This window comes from Diadema antillarum, unplaced genomic scaffold (assembly GCF_040938485.1).
Source record: "Diadema antillarum isolate AM-2024a unplaced genomic scaffold, OU_Dant_1.0 seq00000150_RagTag, whole genome shotgun sequence".
NCBI lineage: Eukaryota > Metazoa > Echinodermata > Echinoidea > Diadematoida > Diadematidae > Diadema > Diadema antillarum.
The window spans coordinates 363,837-385,639 of NW_027271223.1; the positions used below are offsets into that span (position 1 = coordinate 363,837).

The following is a 21,803-nucleotide window of genomic DNA, read 5'->3' on the forward strand; positions in this document are numbered from 1 at the left end:
CAATGGTACAACTACATACAAGCAGTTGAGTATTGTGACTTGAAGTGACTTTGATGGTATTTAGTGATAACTACTTGAGTCATGTCATTCAACTTTATACAGTGATGTGTAATAAAGTCAATTTGATTTCATGTTTCTGCATGCATATCATATACCTAGTGGAGCATTGCTTAATTACTAATGTTCAGAGTGAGACATACACACATCTGCACATAATTAGATGTTATTCAGAATGTAATATTGCACTTGTGCAATGATGCATGTCTTAACTCCTAAGAGGAGACCTCCATTTCAAAAAAAAAAAAAAAAAATGTTTTAATAATCATTGTCCCTGCTTTGCATACCTGCCCTAGCCCCTGAACCTGAATGGCACAATTGAATGTTTCTCCATGAGCCATGCCATTACCTCTTTCAGTGACATGAAAATGTACTCCGTCACCTTACAATGCAAAATGCATAGCCATCCATTTCTGTGTAATTATATGAGTGCCATTGCTGCGCATAATTCAACCATCGTTTCTTTCTTACACTCATCCCGTTGCCTGAATGCAGGTGGCCCACGGGGGCAGCATGATGCTCACACACCCAGAATGACCGACTCGGATTCCATTTAGCGCAGCACGGAGGCCGTTCCCCCGAGTGCTTAGCAGTCCACGCATCGCTGGCACCATGAGTGAACAGGAGAGACCCAGGAGCAGGTCTGCCTCACGCTCCCCTAGACAGGTGAGGATCAGTGCACTTTAGGGATGTACACTGTATGACCCTATCCTTCTGTCATATTTGAAAATGAATCAATTATGAATTTTGCCTTATGAATGGTCCGAGCAAAATATACTTCATGTGAAAAAGATACTAATTGCCCATTGCCTTTCAATAGCAAGACTTTGGAATCCTTAGGATCACAAAGTTTTGTTGAGAATTTAAATTGTGAGAAATGTATTTTGTTGAAATATAGTGATTCATTCATAGTATGGCTTGTAAATGGCTACTAAGTATTCAGTGAAAACAGTATTCATTCAATTTTCATTCATTCAGTGTTTGAATGAAGTTCAGGTTAGGCCATTATATCATGTAGTGGTTTTGTAGGCAATGCCTACCTTTGTGCAAATTGTCCAACATTTATCCATCAAAACCCCAATGAGCTATTAAGATATTTTTATAAGTGGTACCTCCTGGATAAGAAAGCTTGGAGAAGCCTTGCACAAAGAATCTTTCTTATCAACCGTATAAACTAGCCGCCCTTTTGCATGGAGTAGCTAGAAACACCCATTATGTACTTCCATGCATGAAATTTATGCTGCCCTGGTCATTAACCTGTATCCACCAGTGTCGTTATGCAATTTAGAAGCTGTTGGTGCCAGAGACTATATATTTCATGCACATTTACTTAACTGTGCTCTCGTAACTTCAAATTGATATCACAGACATCTTTGAGGAGGAAACTTTATGAAGAAATGTATATCAATTGAAAGAGAAATTGTCTTCACTATAGGAAGTAAATCAGAGTCCTTTGATAAATTATGTGACATTACATTTTATATAAATATTTGCATGTACATGAAATACAAACTATAAATAACCATATTGCTTTAATTCAAAAGAAACCACTCATGAAAAAAAACAAGATCTTATAAAGGAAAGACAATCATAATTTTTGAAATCTTCATGATGATGGGCAATTCCGCGGTTAGTAACGTTACATTTGAACAAATTTAGATATTTGTTTTTACTACTAAATTACCATTTATTCATTTCAAGTCAAAATTATGTCAAAAACATGTTCATCCTTCCCAGGTTTATGATACAGAAAAGAATGAATACAATCCATGAAATATTAGAATTGCTATGGCAACTTAAAGGGCAGGTTAGTAACGTTACGAAAAAAGGACATGACAAAAAAATCAATGTCTTGTAACAAAAAGTGTGCAAAAATTCAAGTTATTTCAAACAAAGTGTTGCATTAATTTTAATTATTGCATCATGACAAATGTTCACACACATTTTTTGAGCAGTTCGACCAATTATTTTTTAGCTAGACCCCCAAAAGCATGGTTAGTAACGTTACGGTTAGTAACGTTACATTTGTCCGGAGTAATTCCGCAGGTCATTTCACCCTTTTGTAATTGACAAAATGTCACATGACTTCTGGAGTATTTAAATGTATTCATCTTTTACCCATTAGCAAAACTTTGAGGGAAAAATTTCAAAGGAACCCACTGTAATTTGCATTTAAGTGAATTTCAGCATCCCCAGTCCCACATGTACATTTTAAATGATGGTTTTAGATCTCACGAAATCAATAAATACGAAAAATAAAATCTACTGAATTTGAAAGACCTTTATGATTGGTGAACATCCATGGCATTAGTTGGTACCTAAATTGAAGAGTAAGATAAAGAGGCACATTTCTTTTATCCATGTCATGTCCACCTAACTGCGGAATTGCCCTGTAGGCTTTCCAAGGGTATACCACTCATCTAGGGTATTATGCTTTAATACAAATATGAAGAAATATTGAATGGAAACTGATAGATAGTTGAGGACTAGTGTGGTCTTACTCACTTATCTATAGATGGGACTACAGTAAGATATGTATGCATATGGCATTGTTTGATCTCATTTTACATGTAGACCTATTCCGTTAGCTGTAAACTTCCAAACTTTAAAAGTGAATGCCAATCCAAACAATAGAGATAGGGAGCGAGACAAGGGACTGTGGGATATTGGTCAAAGTTTGAGGGCTATAAAAACTCTATAAATGACATCATTGTCTTAAGTTATTTGTGCTACGGATTATCCCGTAGTTTGGCGATTGCAGCGTTTTTGCAATGCTTAGGCATAATTTATGATGTATCAGTCTAAATCTTGGTCAAATTCTGTGTACTGCGTACACAACAATGCTATCACTCATACAGTCATGTTTTTGCAATGTTAGTCAAATTGTACATGTTTGTACTGTGTAGCTCCTTTATTTCAATCTGCTTGGTGGGTTAATTGTACTGTTCGTGTGATGCATTTTGTTCCCTACGGTATTTCATTGTACTTTTAAACAATAGTTCTGTATTGAACAGTTTGAAATTAAACATTGATATTCACTTGATTTACGGGTTATTCATGAATGAAGTAAATCCTTTTCTAGATATTTTAAGGCACCCAAGCAATACTTGAGGTTCATAAAAGAAGTATAATGTGTATCCATTTTTCAATTTATCTGGTGTAGATGCTTCAGATCCCAGTCCTTTTAGTACTAGGTTTGTGTCATGCACATACTTTGTAGCTGTAATTATTGTATTTTATACTTGACATTTACATTTAATTGCCTGCGCCTCAGCTCTGATTATTTTTTTTTTCATGTGACAGCCGTATGAAGTATTGTCAAATGGTAGTGAGCAATCATGCCAACTTGATATGTTTTTCATTTTGGCTTTACCCACACTCCTTGGATGTAAATACTTTATGCTTCTTTTGTTTCGTCATAGGACTCCTGGTATACTTTGGTCCAGGAGGAGGTCCTGGTCTCATCACCGTGCCCTTCACCACGGTTTTCTGGCTCTGGAAGCAGCAGTCGAGCGTCGTCCAAGGCCAGCAGTGTGTCTTCCACTCCAAGGAGAACCCAGCATCCACCTACCTCATCAACGACGACTGCTGCTAGTGATGGTCACTCATCTACTCTTCAGAACTCTACTCTTTCCCAGTATCCATTAGAGGAAGAGTCCCCTGTCCTTGTGGTATCAGGTGGGACTGGTGTGTCTACTGCCGGGCAGGAACACGCTAGTGCAGATGCCCACCGAGATGTCATTTCACCTCTCGGGGGAGTGACTAGGGATGATGGTAGGCCTGCAGATGACCTGTCGCCGATACCTCCACTCAATCTTGCAGCCCACATGGACTCTCAGGAAGGAGATATGTTGAGACCACCCGCTGATGACTCTGGAGGCATCACGAAAGAGATGTCTCCATTTGTGGAAGATGACGAAGGCACCATGATGAGCAGTGATACCGATATTCCTATTCCATTCTCGGATGCTGATGAGAATGACGGCAGTACCTCGGAAGGTGCGGGAGCGTTTGGTGGAAGTATGGTCAAAGATGCTGTTCAAGAGGCAATTGCTGAAGTTTCAGCTGACCTGGTTAGTGGAGCACTCTCCATGTCCATATCGCATCATGAAGTGGACTCTGCCACTGAGCAAGAAGAACTTAAGGATGATGCAAATGTTTTTAATCTTCCTCCAAAGAGTGCAGTTCAGGAGATTGATGACACCCTGGATTCAGCTGCAACAACGCCATGGCAATCTGAAGGAGTAGAGCAAGCAACACCTTCTCCAGTTGAGCCTGCACAAAGAGAAGGGAATGGATCGACATCGGTTGAAAATCAGGAAAGTCTGTTGCAAGGAGAAGATAGAGAAACAGGATTAACAGATGCTGTACGCACTGACAGAGACAGTCTTAGGGCAATAGTTATAAATGAATGTGTTGATGGTAGAGCTGAAGTTGCGTCAAGGGAATCAGATAGTGAACATCTTGCCCTGCCTGACTATGACTCTGGCCACATTACTTCCACTCACTTCGAGAGCAGTGCCCAGTCAGCTCACCATGAACAAACTGAAGTGACACCTCAAACCCAGTATCAAAGAACCTCTGTTGAAAGTCATTCAAAAGACTCCTTAGATGCCAAATACTTATCTCCAACAGAGGTGGATATTCATCAAGATGCCCAGTCTTACATCCAATACCCCAGAGATCTGCAGAGCTCACCTCATCACATCGGCCTCTCAAGTGACGAAAGCTACGCAGGTGATGGTCGACATGACAGAAATCTGGACAGGCATGAAAGGACCACTGGCATACACTATGCTAAAAGAGATCAGGAGAGTGAAGGAGATCTGCTGGCAAGGAGGGTGGCACTACTCCTCCAGGTCAATGGAGATTTTGATGCAGAAATTGCAAAATGTACAGCCACCCCATCAAGGGCTTTGTCTGGCAGTATGTCGTCTTCGGTGACAGGTAGCCCTGACAGCATAGAAGAAGCCAATCTTCCTCTTGGCATTCTCTCAAGAGATGCCAGTGGTTCACCAGCAGCCCATAGGAGAGGAGATGGTCAGTCGTTGCCTGCAACATCTAGGACAGACTCCAGTGGGAGCTCTACGGACTCGCTGGCAGAGCATGTCAGGCGCCTTCTGCAGGAATCTGAAAGTTTGCGCAGACTTCATGAGGCAGGTATCGACACCCAGCAGCTCCTCAATATCCAGGCTGAAGTTGGCAAGAGTTCTCCAACCATATCTGAGGCGAGCACATCAAGCTCAGTGCGAGATATCATTAACAGAGTGGTGAGGCGTTCAAGGACCGGTAGTGAGAGTGATGATGGTTTTCAGCTGCAAGAGGAAGGCCACTTGACACCCTCTCCACGTATGCCAGTCAGTGCTGGAAGGCCAGTTGGAATCACAGGTTCACGGTCACGAGAAGATTCTGGGCTTAGTGACAGCAGCAAGATTACATTTCAGCAAACATTTCAATCCAGTCGTGCCAAGGAAGGGGCTCATTCAGTAGATTCACATCACTCTTCTGAGAGCACTCTCACCAGGGACTCATTGTCACAGCGAGTTCAAGAGCTTCTCAGTGTTGTTGGTGAAGGTGTAAGTCAACCATCTGTAGCACCCAGTGGTAGTCTTTCTAAAGAAGATCTGATTGCCTTGATGCAAGTGGCTGAACTGGAAAGAAAATTGAGTGAAGGGTATGTTCCATCACAGAGGTCCTTTTCTCCAAGATCAACACAGAATTCTCGCATGTCATCCGTAAGGGATGGTGTCAGCAGTTCTGTTTCTGGAAAAGACACTTCTGTTGCTAGTGCTGATTCGTTAGCACTTCGGGTCCAGGCTATCCTTGGTAGGGAAGCTCCAGGTGAAAGAGTGGATCGGATAATATCTGAGGCACTTAGTGCTGCAGAAAGGAGTCAGTCTCAGTCACCTTTAGGGAGCAATTATTCTAGCCCAAAATCCCATAAAACTCCCTCTCCGCGAGATGTCCAAGATCCCTCCACAGTTCCAAGTTTGGGATCTGTAGCCGACCTGGTTGAGCGGCCATATGGAGCATTTGATCACGCTCGAGACATGCTGACTCTGCACCTGCAGCGCCTCACTGATCGCACATTTGATCACAGTGTAGAGATGGGCACACCCTTTCAACAAGATACCAATGGCAATGTAATGAATATGAAGCAGTATAGTCCTCAAACACTTCAGTCATCACAACAACGGTCTCATCATGAATTCCAAACACCCTCTTCACATTCAATAAGCAAGCCGATCTCCTCTGAACATGTGTTTTACGGACTCTTGCCAGAACAAATACCTGGCAATGTGCTTATGGATCATGATCAAAACTTAGGCGAATTTCATCCATTGCCAATGGAGCATTCACCAGCAAAGCAGAAACCATGGCAAAGAGATCTACCCCAGCAGTACCATCCATATCAGAGGTCTCCTAGTAAAGGGCAGCGTCCCAAAAATGAAAGTCTGCGAAGAGACAATAGCAGTGACCTGGATGACAGCCTGTTTATCATGGCAAGATCAAAATCATCACCAGAGATCAAGGTGGACAAAAAGCTTTTTCCTGGAGTAGAGTCATTTGCTCCTTCTCACCAGCGTTCCGGTTCTTGGGGGAGGCAGTCACAATTCCAACAGATGAAGCAACCTCTACCTGGTAGCAAACTCCCTGTTCCTTCACGCAGTGATGCAGTGCATGGGAAGACCTATTCACAGGAGCAACAGTATCCCAGTCGTCCAGCCTCCCAGACTCCACAGCATCTGCCCTCCCAGCAGCCGCAGAGTCCAACTGCTCGTGAGATGTACAGTACCAACAGTTGGCCACGGTCCCTCTCCAAGTCCAGGTCCTCCAGTGGGATTACCACCCAGGGCCAAAGCCCTGGATCACCATCAAGGCAGAGCCTCACAAAGGATCCCTTTGTGACAGATGGGTTCCTGAAAGCATACAGACCTCCAGGTAGCTCAGAGGTTATCTACACATATCCCGTTGATGGACAGGGAGTGAGGGCTACCCATGGCTCTCCAACCATGAGCTCTACCACCATGGAAAGCACTCACACAGGTTTGTTGGCCCCATATTCATGGGATTTAAAGGGGGAGGCTAGTAAGTGATCAGTGGGAATCAGTGGAAATGCTGGGAGATGATTGTTCCAATCCTTATTGGATTCATTCAAGAGTTCATTGTATATCTATTGTTGTGTGAAAATGATTTGCTTCAGAACGGTCTCATATTCAAATAATGTGCAGATTAATGCTCCGTCACTGACCAGGGACGCTAACCTGGAAGCATTAAACTACACATTATTTGAATATGAGACCATTCTGAAGCAAATCATTTCCACACAACAATAGATATACAATGAACTCTTGAATGAATCCCATAAGGATTGGAACAATCATCTCCCAGCATTTCCACTGATTCCCACTGATCAGTTACTAGCCTTCCCCTTTAAGTCATATGCAACGATCAGCATGCCGGTTTCATAGTTAGGCATATTTTGATTTCTTTAATTTTCCTCTCTTTTTTTAGCCTCACTGCTGAATGCCACATTATTCAAATGATGCACAGATAGGAATTGTGCACGTAAGGTAACTATGAGATGCTTAACCCACAAGGCAAAACTTAGTGGATTTATGCTAACTTCCATAGATACCGCATACACACTATTCCGACTGATGCACAAAAATCATCTGTTTTATTGAACGGAAAACAAATTTCTATGCCAGAAATAAGTTTTTAGCTCACCTGAGCCAAAGGCTCAAGTGAACTATTGCGATCGCTCTTCGTCTGGCGTCCGTCGTCCGTCGTCCGTCATCCGTCGTCCGTCGTCTGTCGTGTGTTGTGCGTAAACCTTTTACATTTTCATCTTCTTCTTGAGAACCCCATGACCGATTTTTACCAAACTTGGCAGTTAGCATCCCTAGGGGGATAGGATCTCAATTTGTTCAAGTTGTCACCATGTTCCACCTGAGGGGCCCCTGGGGGGCCCCCAGAGGGGCCAAAACCTCCAAAATTAAGGAATCTTAAAAAATCTTCTTCTCTAGAACCAGAAGTGATAGAGCTAAGTTAATACCATGAGTTGGTACATTGATGATTGTAGTTTTAAGTTTGTTCATGGCGGAATCAGGGGTGCCCCCCTTGGGACCCAGGGGAGGGGGGTGGGGAGGGTCCTAATGAGGCCCAAATTGTACATTTTCATCTGTTTCTTGAAAACACCATGATGAATTTTCACCAAACTTGGCAGGTAGCCTCCCTAGGGGGATAGAATCTCATTACCATCATATGGGCACCATGCCCTACCTGGGGGCCTAGATTGGGGCTAAATTGTAAATTTTGATCTTTTTCTTGAGAACCCCATGATAAATTTTCACCAAACTTGGCAGGTAGCATCCCTAGGGGGATATAATTCCATTCCCATCATATGGACACCATGCCCCACCTGGGGGGCCCCAGGGGGCCTAGATTGGGGCCAAAGTGTAAATTTTCATCTTTTTCTTGAGAACCTGGCAATGAATTTTCACCAAACTTGGCAGGTAGCATCCCTAGGGGAATAGAATCTTAATTCCATCAAATGGGCACCCAACCCAACCCCCATTAAGGAAGCTTTAGAGATTTTCTATAGAACCGGAAGTGATTGAGCTAAGTTAATAATCAGGGGTGCCCCTTCACCCCCCCCCCCCCCCCCCCCCCCCCCCCCCCCCCCCCCCCCGGAACCCAGGGGAGTGGGATGGGATGGGTCCAATTGGGGACTTAAATTGTACATGTTCATATTCTTCTTGAAAATCCCTTGATGAATATTCACCAAACTTGGCATGTTGCGTGCCAGGGGATTAAGATCTCAATTTATTCAACAGGGCACCATGCTTCCTTTGGGGGCCTCTAGGGGGCCCAATGCCCCCCCCCCCCAAACATTAAGAAATATTTACAATTCTTGTTCTCTAGAACCAGAAGTGATCGAGCTTTAACCCTAAAAAGACTGGGCTATTTTGGTAGCTCGAAAGACTGGGGGGGGGGGGGGGCCTCAAGGGCCCCCCCTAAGATCTCGGCCGTGGATCGCGCGATCGCCGCGGAACTTTGCACAATGGTAGTGTGCGATGTAATCTACAAGATCGTGTTTTTGAATTTTAGAAAATAGTCTTCTTTTATTTTATTTTGATTAATTATGATAATTTATGCGAGAAATCAGAATCTTTCATCTGAATCAGTAAATAAAGCTCCAAATTTGCTCATTTTTGGTATAATTATTCTTTGTGGCATTCTTAGCAAATGTGCTTAAAAAAAATTTGGTATCAAGATCAATTTCTTATTTATTTTATTGTTTCATGAATTTCTTATGTATTTCTTTGTTTTTTCGACCTTTTGTTTTTGTTGTTTTTTGTAACAAAATTTGTCACAGACACTTTTTGAAGCATAATACTCCTAAAACAAACTAATTTTAGCCATTGAGAGTAAAAATAAGCATATTTATATGAACCATGTGAAAAAACTCAATTTGCATTGACTTTGTACACAAAATCACATTTTTTAGCCATTTTTGGCCTCACGTGCATGTACAAAAAGTCATGTAACTTCAGAACCGTACCCCCAGGCATCACAAATTTGGTGTCAAATTGTGCGGGAAACTCAAAAGAAAAAAGTCATGGAGCATCGCGGCGAGAGCATTGCGTGTTGCAGAGTAATCGTGCGAAATGTCGAGGGGGGGCCTCCGAGGCGCCCCCCCCAGTGCAGTTAGGGTTAAGTCTTTTTTTTTTTTTCCAAACTGCATAGTCCAACATTATATAAAGTACAGTGTACTTGGCAGGTATTTTTACCAGTTAGTTGGAATATGCAAATGGACACCATGCCCCCAGCTCTCAAAGCTCCCCACACCACAAGTTTCCAATGTTCTCAGGTAAGAGTCTGCTGAAATGTATGGAAGGTGAACTTGCGATACTCAGGTGAAAGCGAGACCCCTGGGTCTCTTGTTTAAATCATGTAACGTGATGGTTAATGTACTGGATGCATTTCCTTTTGGCTTGCCATGGACAAAAACGTGATGCTTCCAGTGGCTGTTATGAGGCAACATGCAATCAGTAGAAATTAACACACAGCTCTCGACCAATGAAATTGCAGGATGTTGGCTCCTCGTGCTATGATGCTTTCTATTATTAGCACCCAGTCTTCTTACTGTATTATTTTTTAATCAATTTACAGGATTTAATGTGTACAATTTCTTTGATATTATAGTTACCGTGATACACACAGACCAATGATTCATTTCAAAAATGCTGGATTATTTTACATCACTTTACTAGTTCATATTCTTAACACTCTCCCATCTCCATTCCTCTTCCCAAATTTAGGATCTGATGATGCACATGCCCCATCATTTCCTGCTGGCACCTATGGAAGTAGGACAAGTCGGGACCCAACAAGTCCATCTCCCCACTCTTCTAAGATCCCGAGATTTGATCATGGTTACAGCAGATCTCCTCCCAAAAGTCCCCAGGACAGAGGCAGAGGACAGTTGCTCACAGCAGATAGCCAGCTGGAGGGTAGACGCTACAGGAGATCGCTCAGCGACAGCGGCAGGCAAGAAATACAGAAAGAGAAGCTGAGTCGCCAGACGTCCCTGAGTCCCCAGCACAGAGCGGGAAGAGCGAGAAGCGTTGGTTTGAAACGAGAGCACTCCAGATCCCCACCGGAATTACCTCCTTTCTCCCAGCAGCCGTACAGCTTTGACCGCCAGCAAAGTGGACCACATCAGAGAGATGTTGCAATGACTGGTCCTCTAGTCAGAGACAGAACCATGGTGGACAGATCAAGACAGGAAGGGTACCGGTTCCAGGAAGTGCCAGGTTGGGAAGCTTCCCGAGTAGGTCGCTCGCAGATGCCTTCCGCAGCATATCAGCCCGATGCACAGTACCGACAGCAGTATTCTCCTTCAAGCCGAGTGGCTACCGTACCAACCTCAGCTGCTGGTGCAACATCTCCGACAAAAATTCCGCGCTACAGACAAGGACCAGACCAGGTTCCAACAAGGTATGCACCAGCTGGCAGCGAGAGGGCAGAGAGGAGGGGGCCAGGTGTTGCAGACTATCCTGAGAGGCATTATCAGCAGTACGGAACCCAGTATGGCCCAGATGTACCTCAGCTTCCTGGCACATACAGCAGACAAGTTCTTGAGAATATCCTACAGGTAAGCTTATACTGTTATTAAGTGGAAATAAATTGACTCTCTTCATTACCTTGAAATGCATGCCCTGTTGCTTTATACGACTGAATGGAGGTTTGTACTAGCCAACCCTTTCCAGCACATAACAACTGTTATTGTCATTGCTATTAATGGCTTTTCTAGAATTTACTGCCTAGAGGAATGCTTAAAATGATGAAAGAAATCAAAACAGTGATCATAATGATGATGATAATAGTATGGCAGTAATAAAATAAGCTTCTGTTCTCACACACAAGTTACTAGGACGTTGTTTGAAACACAGAAAACATCTTGTCAGAAGATTCTAAAAGCCCTTTGCAGGCTACAATGTCAGGCTCCCAAGAGTCCACAGCTTTATTCATACCTCTCATCTTCCACTCACTATTTTACTGCATATGCAATGCCTGCAGTGCTTAACTATGACTTTGTACAAACGATGAAAGGGCTGTTGAAAGTTTTATGACCAAACTCTCTACCAGAATGAGGCGGACCCTCGCTATCGGGAAGCCTCCGCCATGTGGGACCAGTACCAGCGGCTCCAGCAGCAGAAGGAGGCCCGGCGTGAGGCCCGCCGCGAGGCTCGGCAGGATGTGAAGGGTGATGAGTCCAGTGTCTCCAGCCTGGACTCGCGAAGGGTGGATAGACTGGCGCACCTGGTCCAGGACCCAGTGAAGCACACGGTGGACCAATTTGTCCAAGGTACTGGGACACGATGGTGATATCGATTTAAGATTTTAAATGAAGCAGATTGTACATGCGCGTGAGACATCTGGATTCATTATTATTTGAAGATTTCATTTTGATATACTCTCCATTGTAACAGGAGCCTATATGATGTCCCTCATATACACCTCAAGTCAGACAGGCTCCTAATACATTTTAGCTGTGAATTCTTGAGCCTTTATCTAATATTTGTGTATGTGTTACATGTAATATGAAGGATAAATATGTCAATGTGAAATTAAGTTTATTAAAGAAGTATCATGCAGTGGCATGCCATTAGTATGCCTTCATTCCTTACAGTCTGTTTGCTGTATATTTTGGCTTTTGAGAGTCGTGTCATGAAGAGAAAAATCTAGAATTTGAAGGAGGAAATGCATGTTCTGAATTTCTTCCTTTTGTACATTGAAAGAACTATCTTGCCCTTATCATACTCAAATATGAAATGTCTCTTTCTCTTTGTGAATATCACAGATGAGGAGGATGGTCGGAGTAACAGTAGTTCAACGGTAACGGATGGCAGCACTCCTCGTCAGAGGAGGAAGTGGGATCGAGACCAGCAGCAGTTCACCCCTAGGGAGCAGTCGCCCGAGAAGATGCCTCGCAATGGAGAGTACGTTCTCATGAATTGTTAACCACTGTGAATGTCATAATTTGATTGCATGAATTTTACAAATGTAAAATGTCACAAGTCCACCAGTACTGGCATTAAAAAATGCTTCCTGCCATGCTACAAGTGCAGTGCATAATGTCTGCAAGCTGCGAAATAACTAACTCACTTCTTGGAAAGGGTTATTGACTTATCTTGCATTCCTTTCCTGTGATTCTTCATCACAAATTTAAGCTTTCGAGAACTTGTCATACAATTCCCAATTGGTGAAGGACATTGTATATGTATACATTGTAAGCAGTGACTCATAGGCACAGAATGTAGTGTTTGGCAAACGTAATGAAACGTTATGGCCAGCTTGAATTTCATTACGTCATTGTTCAGATTTTACTTCTCGACAGACTCTGGAGACTTTTATAACCCATGTGATTTTTATGCGAGTCAGAGGCTCTGTAGCAAGCACTCTCATATGACACTATTCAATACATATATATGGCACTTCTAAAGCACAGCAAGGTTTCTGAAGATGCCATACAAATACATATTCTATTTCTGTATTTCTTGTGCAGGTTTCAGCGGAGAGTCTCCCCAGAGGAGATCGCTGCCATTGTTCAAACCTCGCCAACCAAGGAATCGAGAATACCACGATCAACAAGTCAACAGAATGGACACAAGCATCATGAGAGGAAGAAGAGGAAAGAAACTGATGTCTCAGCGAAGAGATCTCCAGAGCAGTCAGCTGAGGCCAGTAGGTCTTCCACTCTCCAGTATGACACCAGCCAGGACACCCTGACAGAACTGGCTGCTTCGCAGGACATGAGTCTCGAGTCGGACCGATTGCTGCAACTCCTGGGACCGGACGGGATTCGCAAGTTGAGCTCCAAGCTGGTGAAGCTGCAACGCAAGATTGACAGGCAGCGTGAGCAGCATCGGAAGCGGGCGGACGAGAAGGGCCGAGATGAGTCGGCGAGAAGAGACTCCTCAAAGAGGAGAGGACACAGAGAGGAAGCAACTCCTGCCAGCACGCCGACCGTTGACGAGTCGATGTTGTCATCCGCTGCCTCCACTCTCACTGAGGACTCTTCAGATGTCAGCAATGGTCACCACCGCCTTGGGAAGCAAGCTTCACTGGAGCCGTCGTTGAGTCCGGTCCAAGAGGCATCCTTCAGATCGACGGAGGAATCTGTCTACGACACAGCAGAGAGTTCTCCTCCTGAGGCTAAAGCCCAGGAGAGACAACCAGACAAGACGGAGAAGGCGAAGGAGAGTACGTACCTTGCCAAGCGAAGAAGGGACTATGCGCACAAGGACGACTTCGGTGTCACCTACAACACTGACTCTCTCAGTGATACCGGCTCAGATGTCAGCATCCCTTGTGCCTGCAGGCCGAAGAGGTCTCACTCTATTCATGGTATCACCAACCGAGCAAGAGAGCAGGCCACTGAGAAAATGAGCAAGCAGACCAAGATGGATGTGGAGAGAAATGAGGTGTTCAAGAAACCTTCAAAGAGCTCATCAAGAATTCCAGTAAGGGATGTTGACGTTGTGAGAGAAAACGGGGCAGCAGCTACCCGGGCACAGGAGAAGCCTCAAAAACAGGCAAAGCCCGGTACTGCCTTTGTGATCGATGTTGGTCAAGAAAACAAACTGGCATCCAAGGATAATGTTCTCACAAGAAGGCAGAATGACGACAACAAAGAAGTGACGGGCAAAGATGACGAGAGGAGGAGAAGAAAAATGGAAAAGAGGGAAATAGTTGGCCAGGAGAATGAAGCCCCATCAAGGTAACTAGATGCATAATTTATTTCCCTGCATCACAAAAAAGAAAAGAGCCAAACATGTATTTTGAGTAGGACACACTCGATGTACTGAGTAATCAGAAGAAATTATCAATCATGTATTCATGGCATGGTTTGTATCTGCAATTAAAATTTCTTGTGCATTTGCTTTGAAATAAATGTGTGCATGGATATTTCCTGAATTATTGAACTCTAAAACGAGACAAGTGACATATGTTTTATAAATGTCTCTCCCCTAAGCAATATTGGGGCACAAATTAATTTTCCATATTTTGTGTGTGAGTACTCTTTTGTGAGTGCACACCAATGAGGTGTTCTGAATGAGCTATATGTTGCCACGAATGCTGTATAGAACTGCTGCAAAAAAGAAAAAGAAAAAAAGCTTGGTTTGTTTTGGTGAAAATCTGTTGTAAGTGTATTTTTGGTGTGTGACACAGAATGACATAAGATGTTATGGAGGAGGGAGAGAAGGTTTCCTAAACCAATTGCAGTAGAAAGACAGAAGAAATGTTAACAGGACTTTCATAGAAATTACTTTTCATAAAGCAAGTCATTTGAAAAATGTCTTTGTATTTTTTTCCCTTTACCAGAATTCCAAAGAAAATAGTCCAACCAGTTGCATGGTTTCAGCCTTTAAGCAAGAAGATGCCATGGCAACAGGACACACCCACCAAGGCCAGACCGCAGCCAATGAGCTTTCCAGCCAAAGGGGACGAAGAAAATGTCAAGGCAGGTGACAAGGCTTCTCTGCAGGTATGATGAAAGGATTTTTGTTTTTCTTCTTTGTATGCGTGTATTACCTGGAATTGACTTAACACTTACATTGTACCTTTAGAGTATGAACAAGGCATTATGATCATGTTGCATGAGAAGTGGATAAACAATGGCATCATTGTTTGTTAAAATCCCAGAGGTATGTTTTCGATCCAAGTCATTTTTTATAGTGTGACATACTTTCAGTTGAAATGGTAGGAATGGAAGGGAATTGTGGAAAGATATTGTGCCATTATCCGTAGGAAAGGAAGCAGTGTTTAGAAATGAATGGGATATTGAAGTAGAGCCAGGTGCTAACTAAAAACACATTTGAAAAGAGCTATGTATACCACACTGTCCTAAAATTTGTTACTGTTTTATTTAAAAGTTTGGCTAGTATCAGTCATTCACCAGCAGTTGTTGTCAGCCATAGTTGCAAAACCAACTACCTACATGTAACCACTGAAATAGTATGGTCAAAGTGCAGAAAGGCTCCTTTTTGTATGTGTCAGTGAAAATGAACAAGAAGAGACATAGCGTGTCTTTATTCAGGCAAGAACAAAGTGGCCAATGTGTATGACATTCAGCACATGGCTGGACAGCCCTGTCAAATCTTAACCCTTTGTATATGTGACAGTGCACCTCAAAACGAACATAAAGTCGCACACACTGATTTTGCGTGAGGACTAAAAATAAGTGAAATGGGTCAACCCAACCGAAATTGACTTTTTCATATTTTCTGAAAGAGCGGGTCTTCTTTTACGTTATGCTAAAATTTGGGATCATAAAACGGGCAGGAAAGTGTGTTTTTTAGCAGTTTATATCAAACATTTTTGATAGAATAGTGTGATTAGGTGTGTCTTTAGAATCCCTTTTTCATTTTTGAAAAACCTTGTCCACACTCTTCAATTTTAACTCTAATAACTTTTGAAAGGATTGTGCTACTGCTTTGAAAGTTGACATTAATTATGGACAGAATGTGTTAATGATGCATGTTTAATTTCAGTTTAATCTGATAATCCCTTCATTGTTGTTACTCTGGTGGTTTACTTCCTGTTTTTGTCCCATTCATCGCACAGCCAGCACGGTTTGGTAAAGATTAAGCGCTTGAATAGACACTGTACTTCAGAGCCTCTTTTCTCAGTTCACACTTTTCCTGAGTTTGTGCTTTCTTTCCAATATTTGGATAGGTTAGGAGAGTCCATTTGATTTGAGTTATACATCATTTTAAAGCTTAAAGTCTGCTCTTTGAGAATATGGTCTTAACTAAAAATTCATGTCTGGCGACTTTTTGTTTGTTTTGAGGTGCAGGGTCACATATGACAAAATGTTTAGAAACAGATGTGTGTAGTCAGTTTTCCTCGTGTCCAGATTCCATGTACTTTTGTTATGACATTATAGATATGAGTTTAGTATTTTATGTGAAGGGTACTGTTCATCACATACCAAATGTATTACACTGTCCTGTTCATTGAGCTGGAGTTAATGTCTGCTATTGTCACTCTCACCCATTTTCCCACTCACCTTGCAGGAAGCTTTTGAGAAGTACCGCAGCGACTTCATTTCGAAGTCCCGCGAGCGGCAGCGCAAAGTGAAGCTCGCCGCAGAGGAGCGTCACACCCAGGCAATGTGTGAGCTGGAGCGAGCCCAAATCTTCCACGATCAGCGGTCCAAGAAATCCAACCCCAATGCCCACCCACTGAGTGGTGAGTCCCCTTGTTCATCGTTGCTTTCCTGTCAAAACTATCTCAACAGTTAGCTTTTGCTACCGACTATTAGACCATTTTATGAGTTATGCAGTTATTCCTTTTTGTGAAACAATCTTACAGTGAATTTAATCAAAGTGTTCTCTTTCAGAATCAAATCCTTTCTATCTTTCTTTCTTTCTTTCTTTCTTTATTTTATTATGATGTTTTTTATGCCTCCGCAACGAAGTGGCCGGAGGCATTATGTTTTCGGGTCGTCCGTCCGTCCGTCCGTCCGTCCGTACGTGTGTCCGTACGTCCGTCTGTACGTCCGTCCGTCCCGTTTTGTTTTTGTCGATATCTCAAGAACCGTGTGGTGGTTTTACATCAAACTTGGTATGAGGGTATATCCTTGGGGGATAATACTTTGTGTGGATTTTAGGGTCACAGGGTCAAAGGTCAAAGGTCACAGGTTATTTTGTGAAAAAAAAATTGAAATTTCATGTTTTTCTCCATATCTCGCAAATGGTTCAAGGTATCTTCATGGAACTTAGTATATATGCTTGTACTGATGGGTAGTGATTATCTAGGGAAGTTGGGGGTCATTGGTCAAAGGTCAGGGGTCAAAGGTCAAGGTCAACTTCTCAAAATATCACTACTTTCCTTATATTTATGCAATGAATGAAGGTCTTTTTTTAAAACTTGATGTATACATGTATTACCCAATATATATTCTGTGGGAAGTTTCTTGCCAAAAGGTCAAAGGTCAAAAGGTCAAAGGTCAAGTGAAAGTGCTGAATTGCACTTTTTCCTCCATATCTCAAAAGTAACTCAAGGTATCATCATGAAACTTACATATTTATGCATGTTCAACCTAACAGTGATTCTCTTTGGAACTGTGAGGTCAAAGGTCAAAGGCCAGGTGTAGATAATGCTATTTTCCCATTTGATACTGAAATTATACTTTTTCTCAACACCTTGAAAAATTACTCAATGCATAAACTTATAAAAGGGTCAAAAGTCAAGTAAAAATCATCAGTTCCCCAAATACCTGCACTCTGACATTTTAATCATTCATCCAATTGAACCTAGTTCTAGGAAAGTGAACATTCAGCACATTTGTGTCAAACCTGTCATTTTAATATTTTGCCAATTGTTTGAAACTGTCATCACACATTGTCAAGACATTGTACTATAGACCTATTAGGAGAACCATGCATTATGGCGGAGGCATATCAGTCGCCGTAGCGATATATCTAGTTTCTTCATTTTTTGTGGTGTCATATTAATGCTCTTCTGAATTGTCACCTCATTTGTTAGACATTCATCACGGAACACTTTTAAACTGTCGTTTCATATGCATTGCTGACTGAAATTACAAATCTCCTTGCACTTATTTTCACTGTAACCCCCGGCATGTATGCCGGAGGATATTTTGGATTCATTTCCATTTTCATTTCACTTGTCCATACCCTTACATGCATACTTGCCAACTAATAAGATTTTATCAGATTCAGTAAGATTTTTTACATTAAAAATAGCAAAATAAGATTTTCTGTCAGAGAAATAAGATTTAAAAAAATATTTAGCTATACCTCTCGTGTGTATTTTCTGAAGATTTGACCGAAAGTAAGATTTTTAACTTCAGTTTGCATATAAAATAAGATTTTTGCAATCCACGAGTAAGATATTTCATCTTGAAATGTTGGCAGGTATGTAACAACATGAGGAGATGTTAGTGTAGAATATGATTACTGCCCTCGGGCTAGAACATGATTAAAGGTGGTAAGTATTGTATATTCTTTTGTTCATTTGTTCATCTGATCTTAAAAGTTAATCTTTGCATAGTGATTGTAAAATAACTGCTGACCATAACATTCAACCCCCCATTCATTGTAATGTTGCTAAGCTTATTTTATTGTGACATTGCTCTTTCCTTTTCCAGACCAACACCACAATCCCAAAAAGCGTGCAATATCAAAGCGACAAATGAGAGAGCACACAGAAAGGTAAGTAAAATAAGTCTATTCTTTCTCTTGTTTACATGCATGTGTGTGTGTGTTAATGTTCTCTCTTTTTAATTCCTTGTAAAGTTGTATCTTTGAAATGCTACCCCCAATTAATGTCACACAGAAAATATACTAAGTACTCACACTGTAACCAAGTTGCTTCAATGATTTTGAGAATTTTCCACAAATTACAACTTTCTGTCACCTTGATGCTGTATATTGCACTCCCATTATAACGAACACGGTTATAACAAAATTCCGGTTGCAACGAAGAAAACGAAGTAAGACATTATCCACTCTCTGTTTTTTTATTGTTTAGTTGTTCGGTTATAACAAATTCAATATAATGAAAGAAAACTGCTGGTCCTGGGGACTTTGTTTTAACGGGAGTCCACTGTATTGAGTACCGAAGTGTGATGTCATAGCCTTTCATTGCCATGGAAACTGGTTCTAAACAACCTCACATTGCCCGAATGTATGTGGGGGGGGGGGGGGAGTTGCTGACCATGTTCAAACAAAAGACTGACATCATCACTTCATTACTCTATACTAGTCAAGTCGAATGTGTCGTTTAACACGACGCTGCACACTGGCACTGGTCTGACCAGTAGCTTTTTCAGGAATAGACCAGTGAAAAATGGAAAAACTGGGTACCTACTGGTCTGACAGACAGGTCGGACCAGTAGATGTAAAAAAAACGGATTAGTGTGCAGCCCCGTTTAACATGTATCTGTGTCACATTCCTCCTGTTGATAGGTTGTACAATCGTCTCCCTGAGGTCAAGCAGAAGGAGAAAGAAAAGAAGAGGATGCAGGATTTTGAGCTGAATCGACTCCGGGCTCAGATCTACCGAAAGGTATGTCATCGTAGCCTTTGCTAGCATCGTAACATGAGAAATTCCACTGCTGAGCATCAGTCTTTTGAAACTGCATGCACACAAGATATCATTCCTGCTGTTGATATGAACCATTTCTTTTTCTTTTCTTTTCTTTTTAAATCTTCCTAGGAATTTTTTACATTTTTTTCCCCTCTGTTTTTATTAGTTCACCTGAGCCGAAGGCTCAAGTGAGCTATTGCGATCGTTCTTCGTCCGGCGTCCGGCGTCCATCGTCCGTCTTCCGTCGTCCGTAAACTTTGTACATTTTCATCTTCTTCTTGAAAACCCCAAGACCGATTTTCACCAAACTTGGCAGGTAGCATCCCTAGGGGGTTAGGATCTGGATTTGGTAAAATGGGCACCATGCTCCACCCAGGGGGCCCCCAGGGGGGCCCAAACCCCCCAAAATTAAGGAATCTTTTAAAATCATCTCTAGAACCAGAAGTGATAGAGCTACGTTAATACTATGAGTTAGTATATTAATGACTGTAGTTCCAAGTTTGTTCATGGCAGATCCAGGGGTGCCCCCCTTGGGGTGGGGGGGGGGGGGATTGATGGGAAGGTCCAAATGGGGCCTAAGTTTTACATTTTCATCTTCTTCTTGAAAACCTCATGGATTTTCACCAAACTTGGTAGGTAGCATCCCTAGGGGGTTAGAATCACAATTTTTTTTTTAAAATGGGCACCATGTCACACCCAGGTGGCCCCCAGGGGGCCCCAAACCCCGCCCCCCCCCCCCCCCCCTTCTCCCCCCCCCCAAAAAAAAAATAAAATAAAATAAAGAATTAAGGTTTCTTTAAAAATCTTCTCTAGAACCAGAAATGATAGAGCTAAGTTAATACTATGAGTTAGTGCATTGATGACTGTAGTTTCAAGTTTGTTCATGGTGGAATCAGGGGTCCCCCCCCCCCCCCCTTGGGACCCAGGGGAGGGGTCCTAATGGGGCCTAAATTGTACATTTTCATCTTCTTCTTGAGAACCCCATGACCCATTTGCACCAAACTTGGCAGGTAGCATCCCTGGGGGCATAGGATCTCAACTTGTTCAAATGGACACTGTGTCCCACCTGGAGGGCCCCAAGGGACCCAAACCTCCCAAACTTAAGGAATCTTTAAAAATCTTCTCTAGAATCAGAAGTGATAGAGCTAAGTTAATACTATAAGTTAGTACGTTAATGACTGTAGTTTCACGTTTGTTCATAGCAGATCCAGGGGTGCCCCCCCTTTTTTTTTTTTTTGCAGGAAGGGGGAGGGATTGGGAGGTCCAAATTGGGGCCTAAATTGTACATCTTCTTGAAATCTGCACGATGGATGTTCACCAAACTTGGCAGGTAGCATCCCTAGGGGGTTATGATCTCAATTTGTTAAAATGGGCACCATGCTCCACACGGGGAGGCTCCAGGGGGGCCCCCATTCCCCCCAAATTAAGGAATCTTTTAAAAAGTGCTCTTCTCTAGGACCAGAAGTGATGGAGCTAAAATTGATACTATGAGTGGGGGGGGGGGGGGGGGGGGGGGGGGGGGGGTCCGAATTTGGGCCCTTATTGTATATTTTCATCTGTGAGAGCTGTGTGTAATTTAGATTAATGACTGTGTGAAAGGTGAACTTGCGATACTCAGGTGAGCGCTAGACCCTTGGGTCTCTTTTATCTTTAAACAACTTTTCTTCATTTGTATAAACTCTAAGTGAAGTGAGATGACAATTTGCTTGCATGCAATAGTCTTTTTTTCCTCCTTTGTCTTAATTGGTTCTAAGATTTCTCCATCATGATGATTGCAGATTGGTTCGTAAGCTCCTATGCTGTGGTTTATTATGTGATGCCAATGGAATAGTGAGCTTTGATAATCCTTGGTATTGATAGAGTTAAGCCTACATCTAGATTCTTTGTGTGAATGCAGTCTTAAATCATCAATTTGTTTTGTTATTGTTTTTTACTTTTAGTTTTTCTCGCTGAGCATGCACCTTGGCATTCACAAGCTTTTCATGCGAATAAAACTGAAGGGAATTTTTTTCTTTTTTTATGTATGATCTGTTGTACACTTCATGCTAACCATTCCATTGTCATACATAGCTTCTTGAATAAATTGTAAAGCCACGAACATTTATAATTCTGTA

The 21,803-nt window shown here is 42.3% G+C and overlaps 1 protein-coding gene across 1 annotated transcript in view; it reads left to right on the forward strand.

Moving 5' to 3' along the window:
• The window catches only part of LOC139727766 (uncharacterized), a 47,809-nt gene that overhangs the window by 25,336 nt on the left and 670 nt on the right, over positions 1–21,803 (forward strand). Inside the window, exons 2-11 of the mRNA XM_071638744.1 lie at positions 553–723; positions 3,480–7,104; positions 10,386–11,221; positions 11,716–11,935; positions 12,431–12,569; positions 13,136–14,350; positions 14,956–15,118; positions 16,650–16,824; positions 18,749–18,812; positions 19,569–19,668. Of these exons, the coding sequence (XP_071494845.1) occupies positions 670–723; positions 3,480–7,104; positions 10,386–11,221; positions 11,716–11,935; positions 12,431–12,569; positions 13,136–14,350; positions 14,956–15,118; positions 16,650–16,824; positions 18,749–18,812; positions 19,569–19,668 (6,591 nt within the window). The 5' untranslated portion in view covers positions 553–669. The remainder of the gene's footprint in view (positions 1–552; positions 724–3,479; positions 7,105–10,385; positions 11,222–11,715; positions 11,936–12,430; positions 12,570–13,135; positions 14,351–14,955; positions 15,119–16,649; positions 16,825–18,748; positions 18,813–19,568; positions 19,669–21,803) is intronic.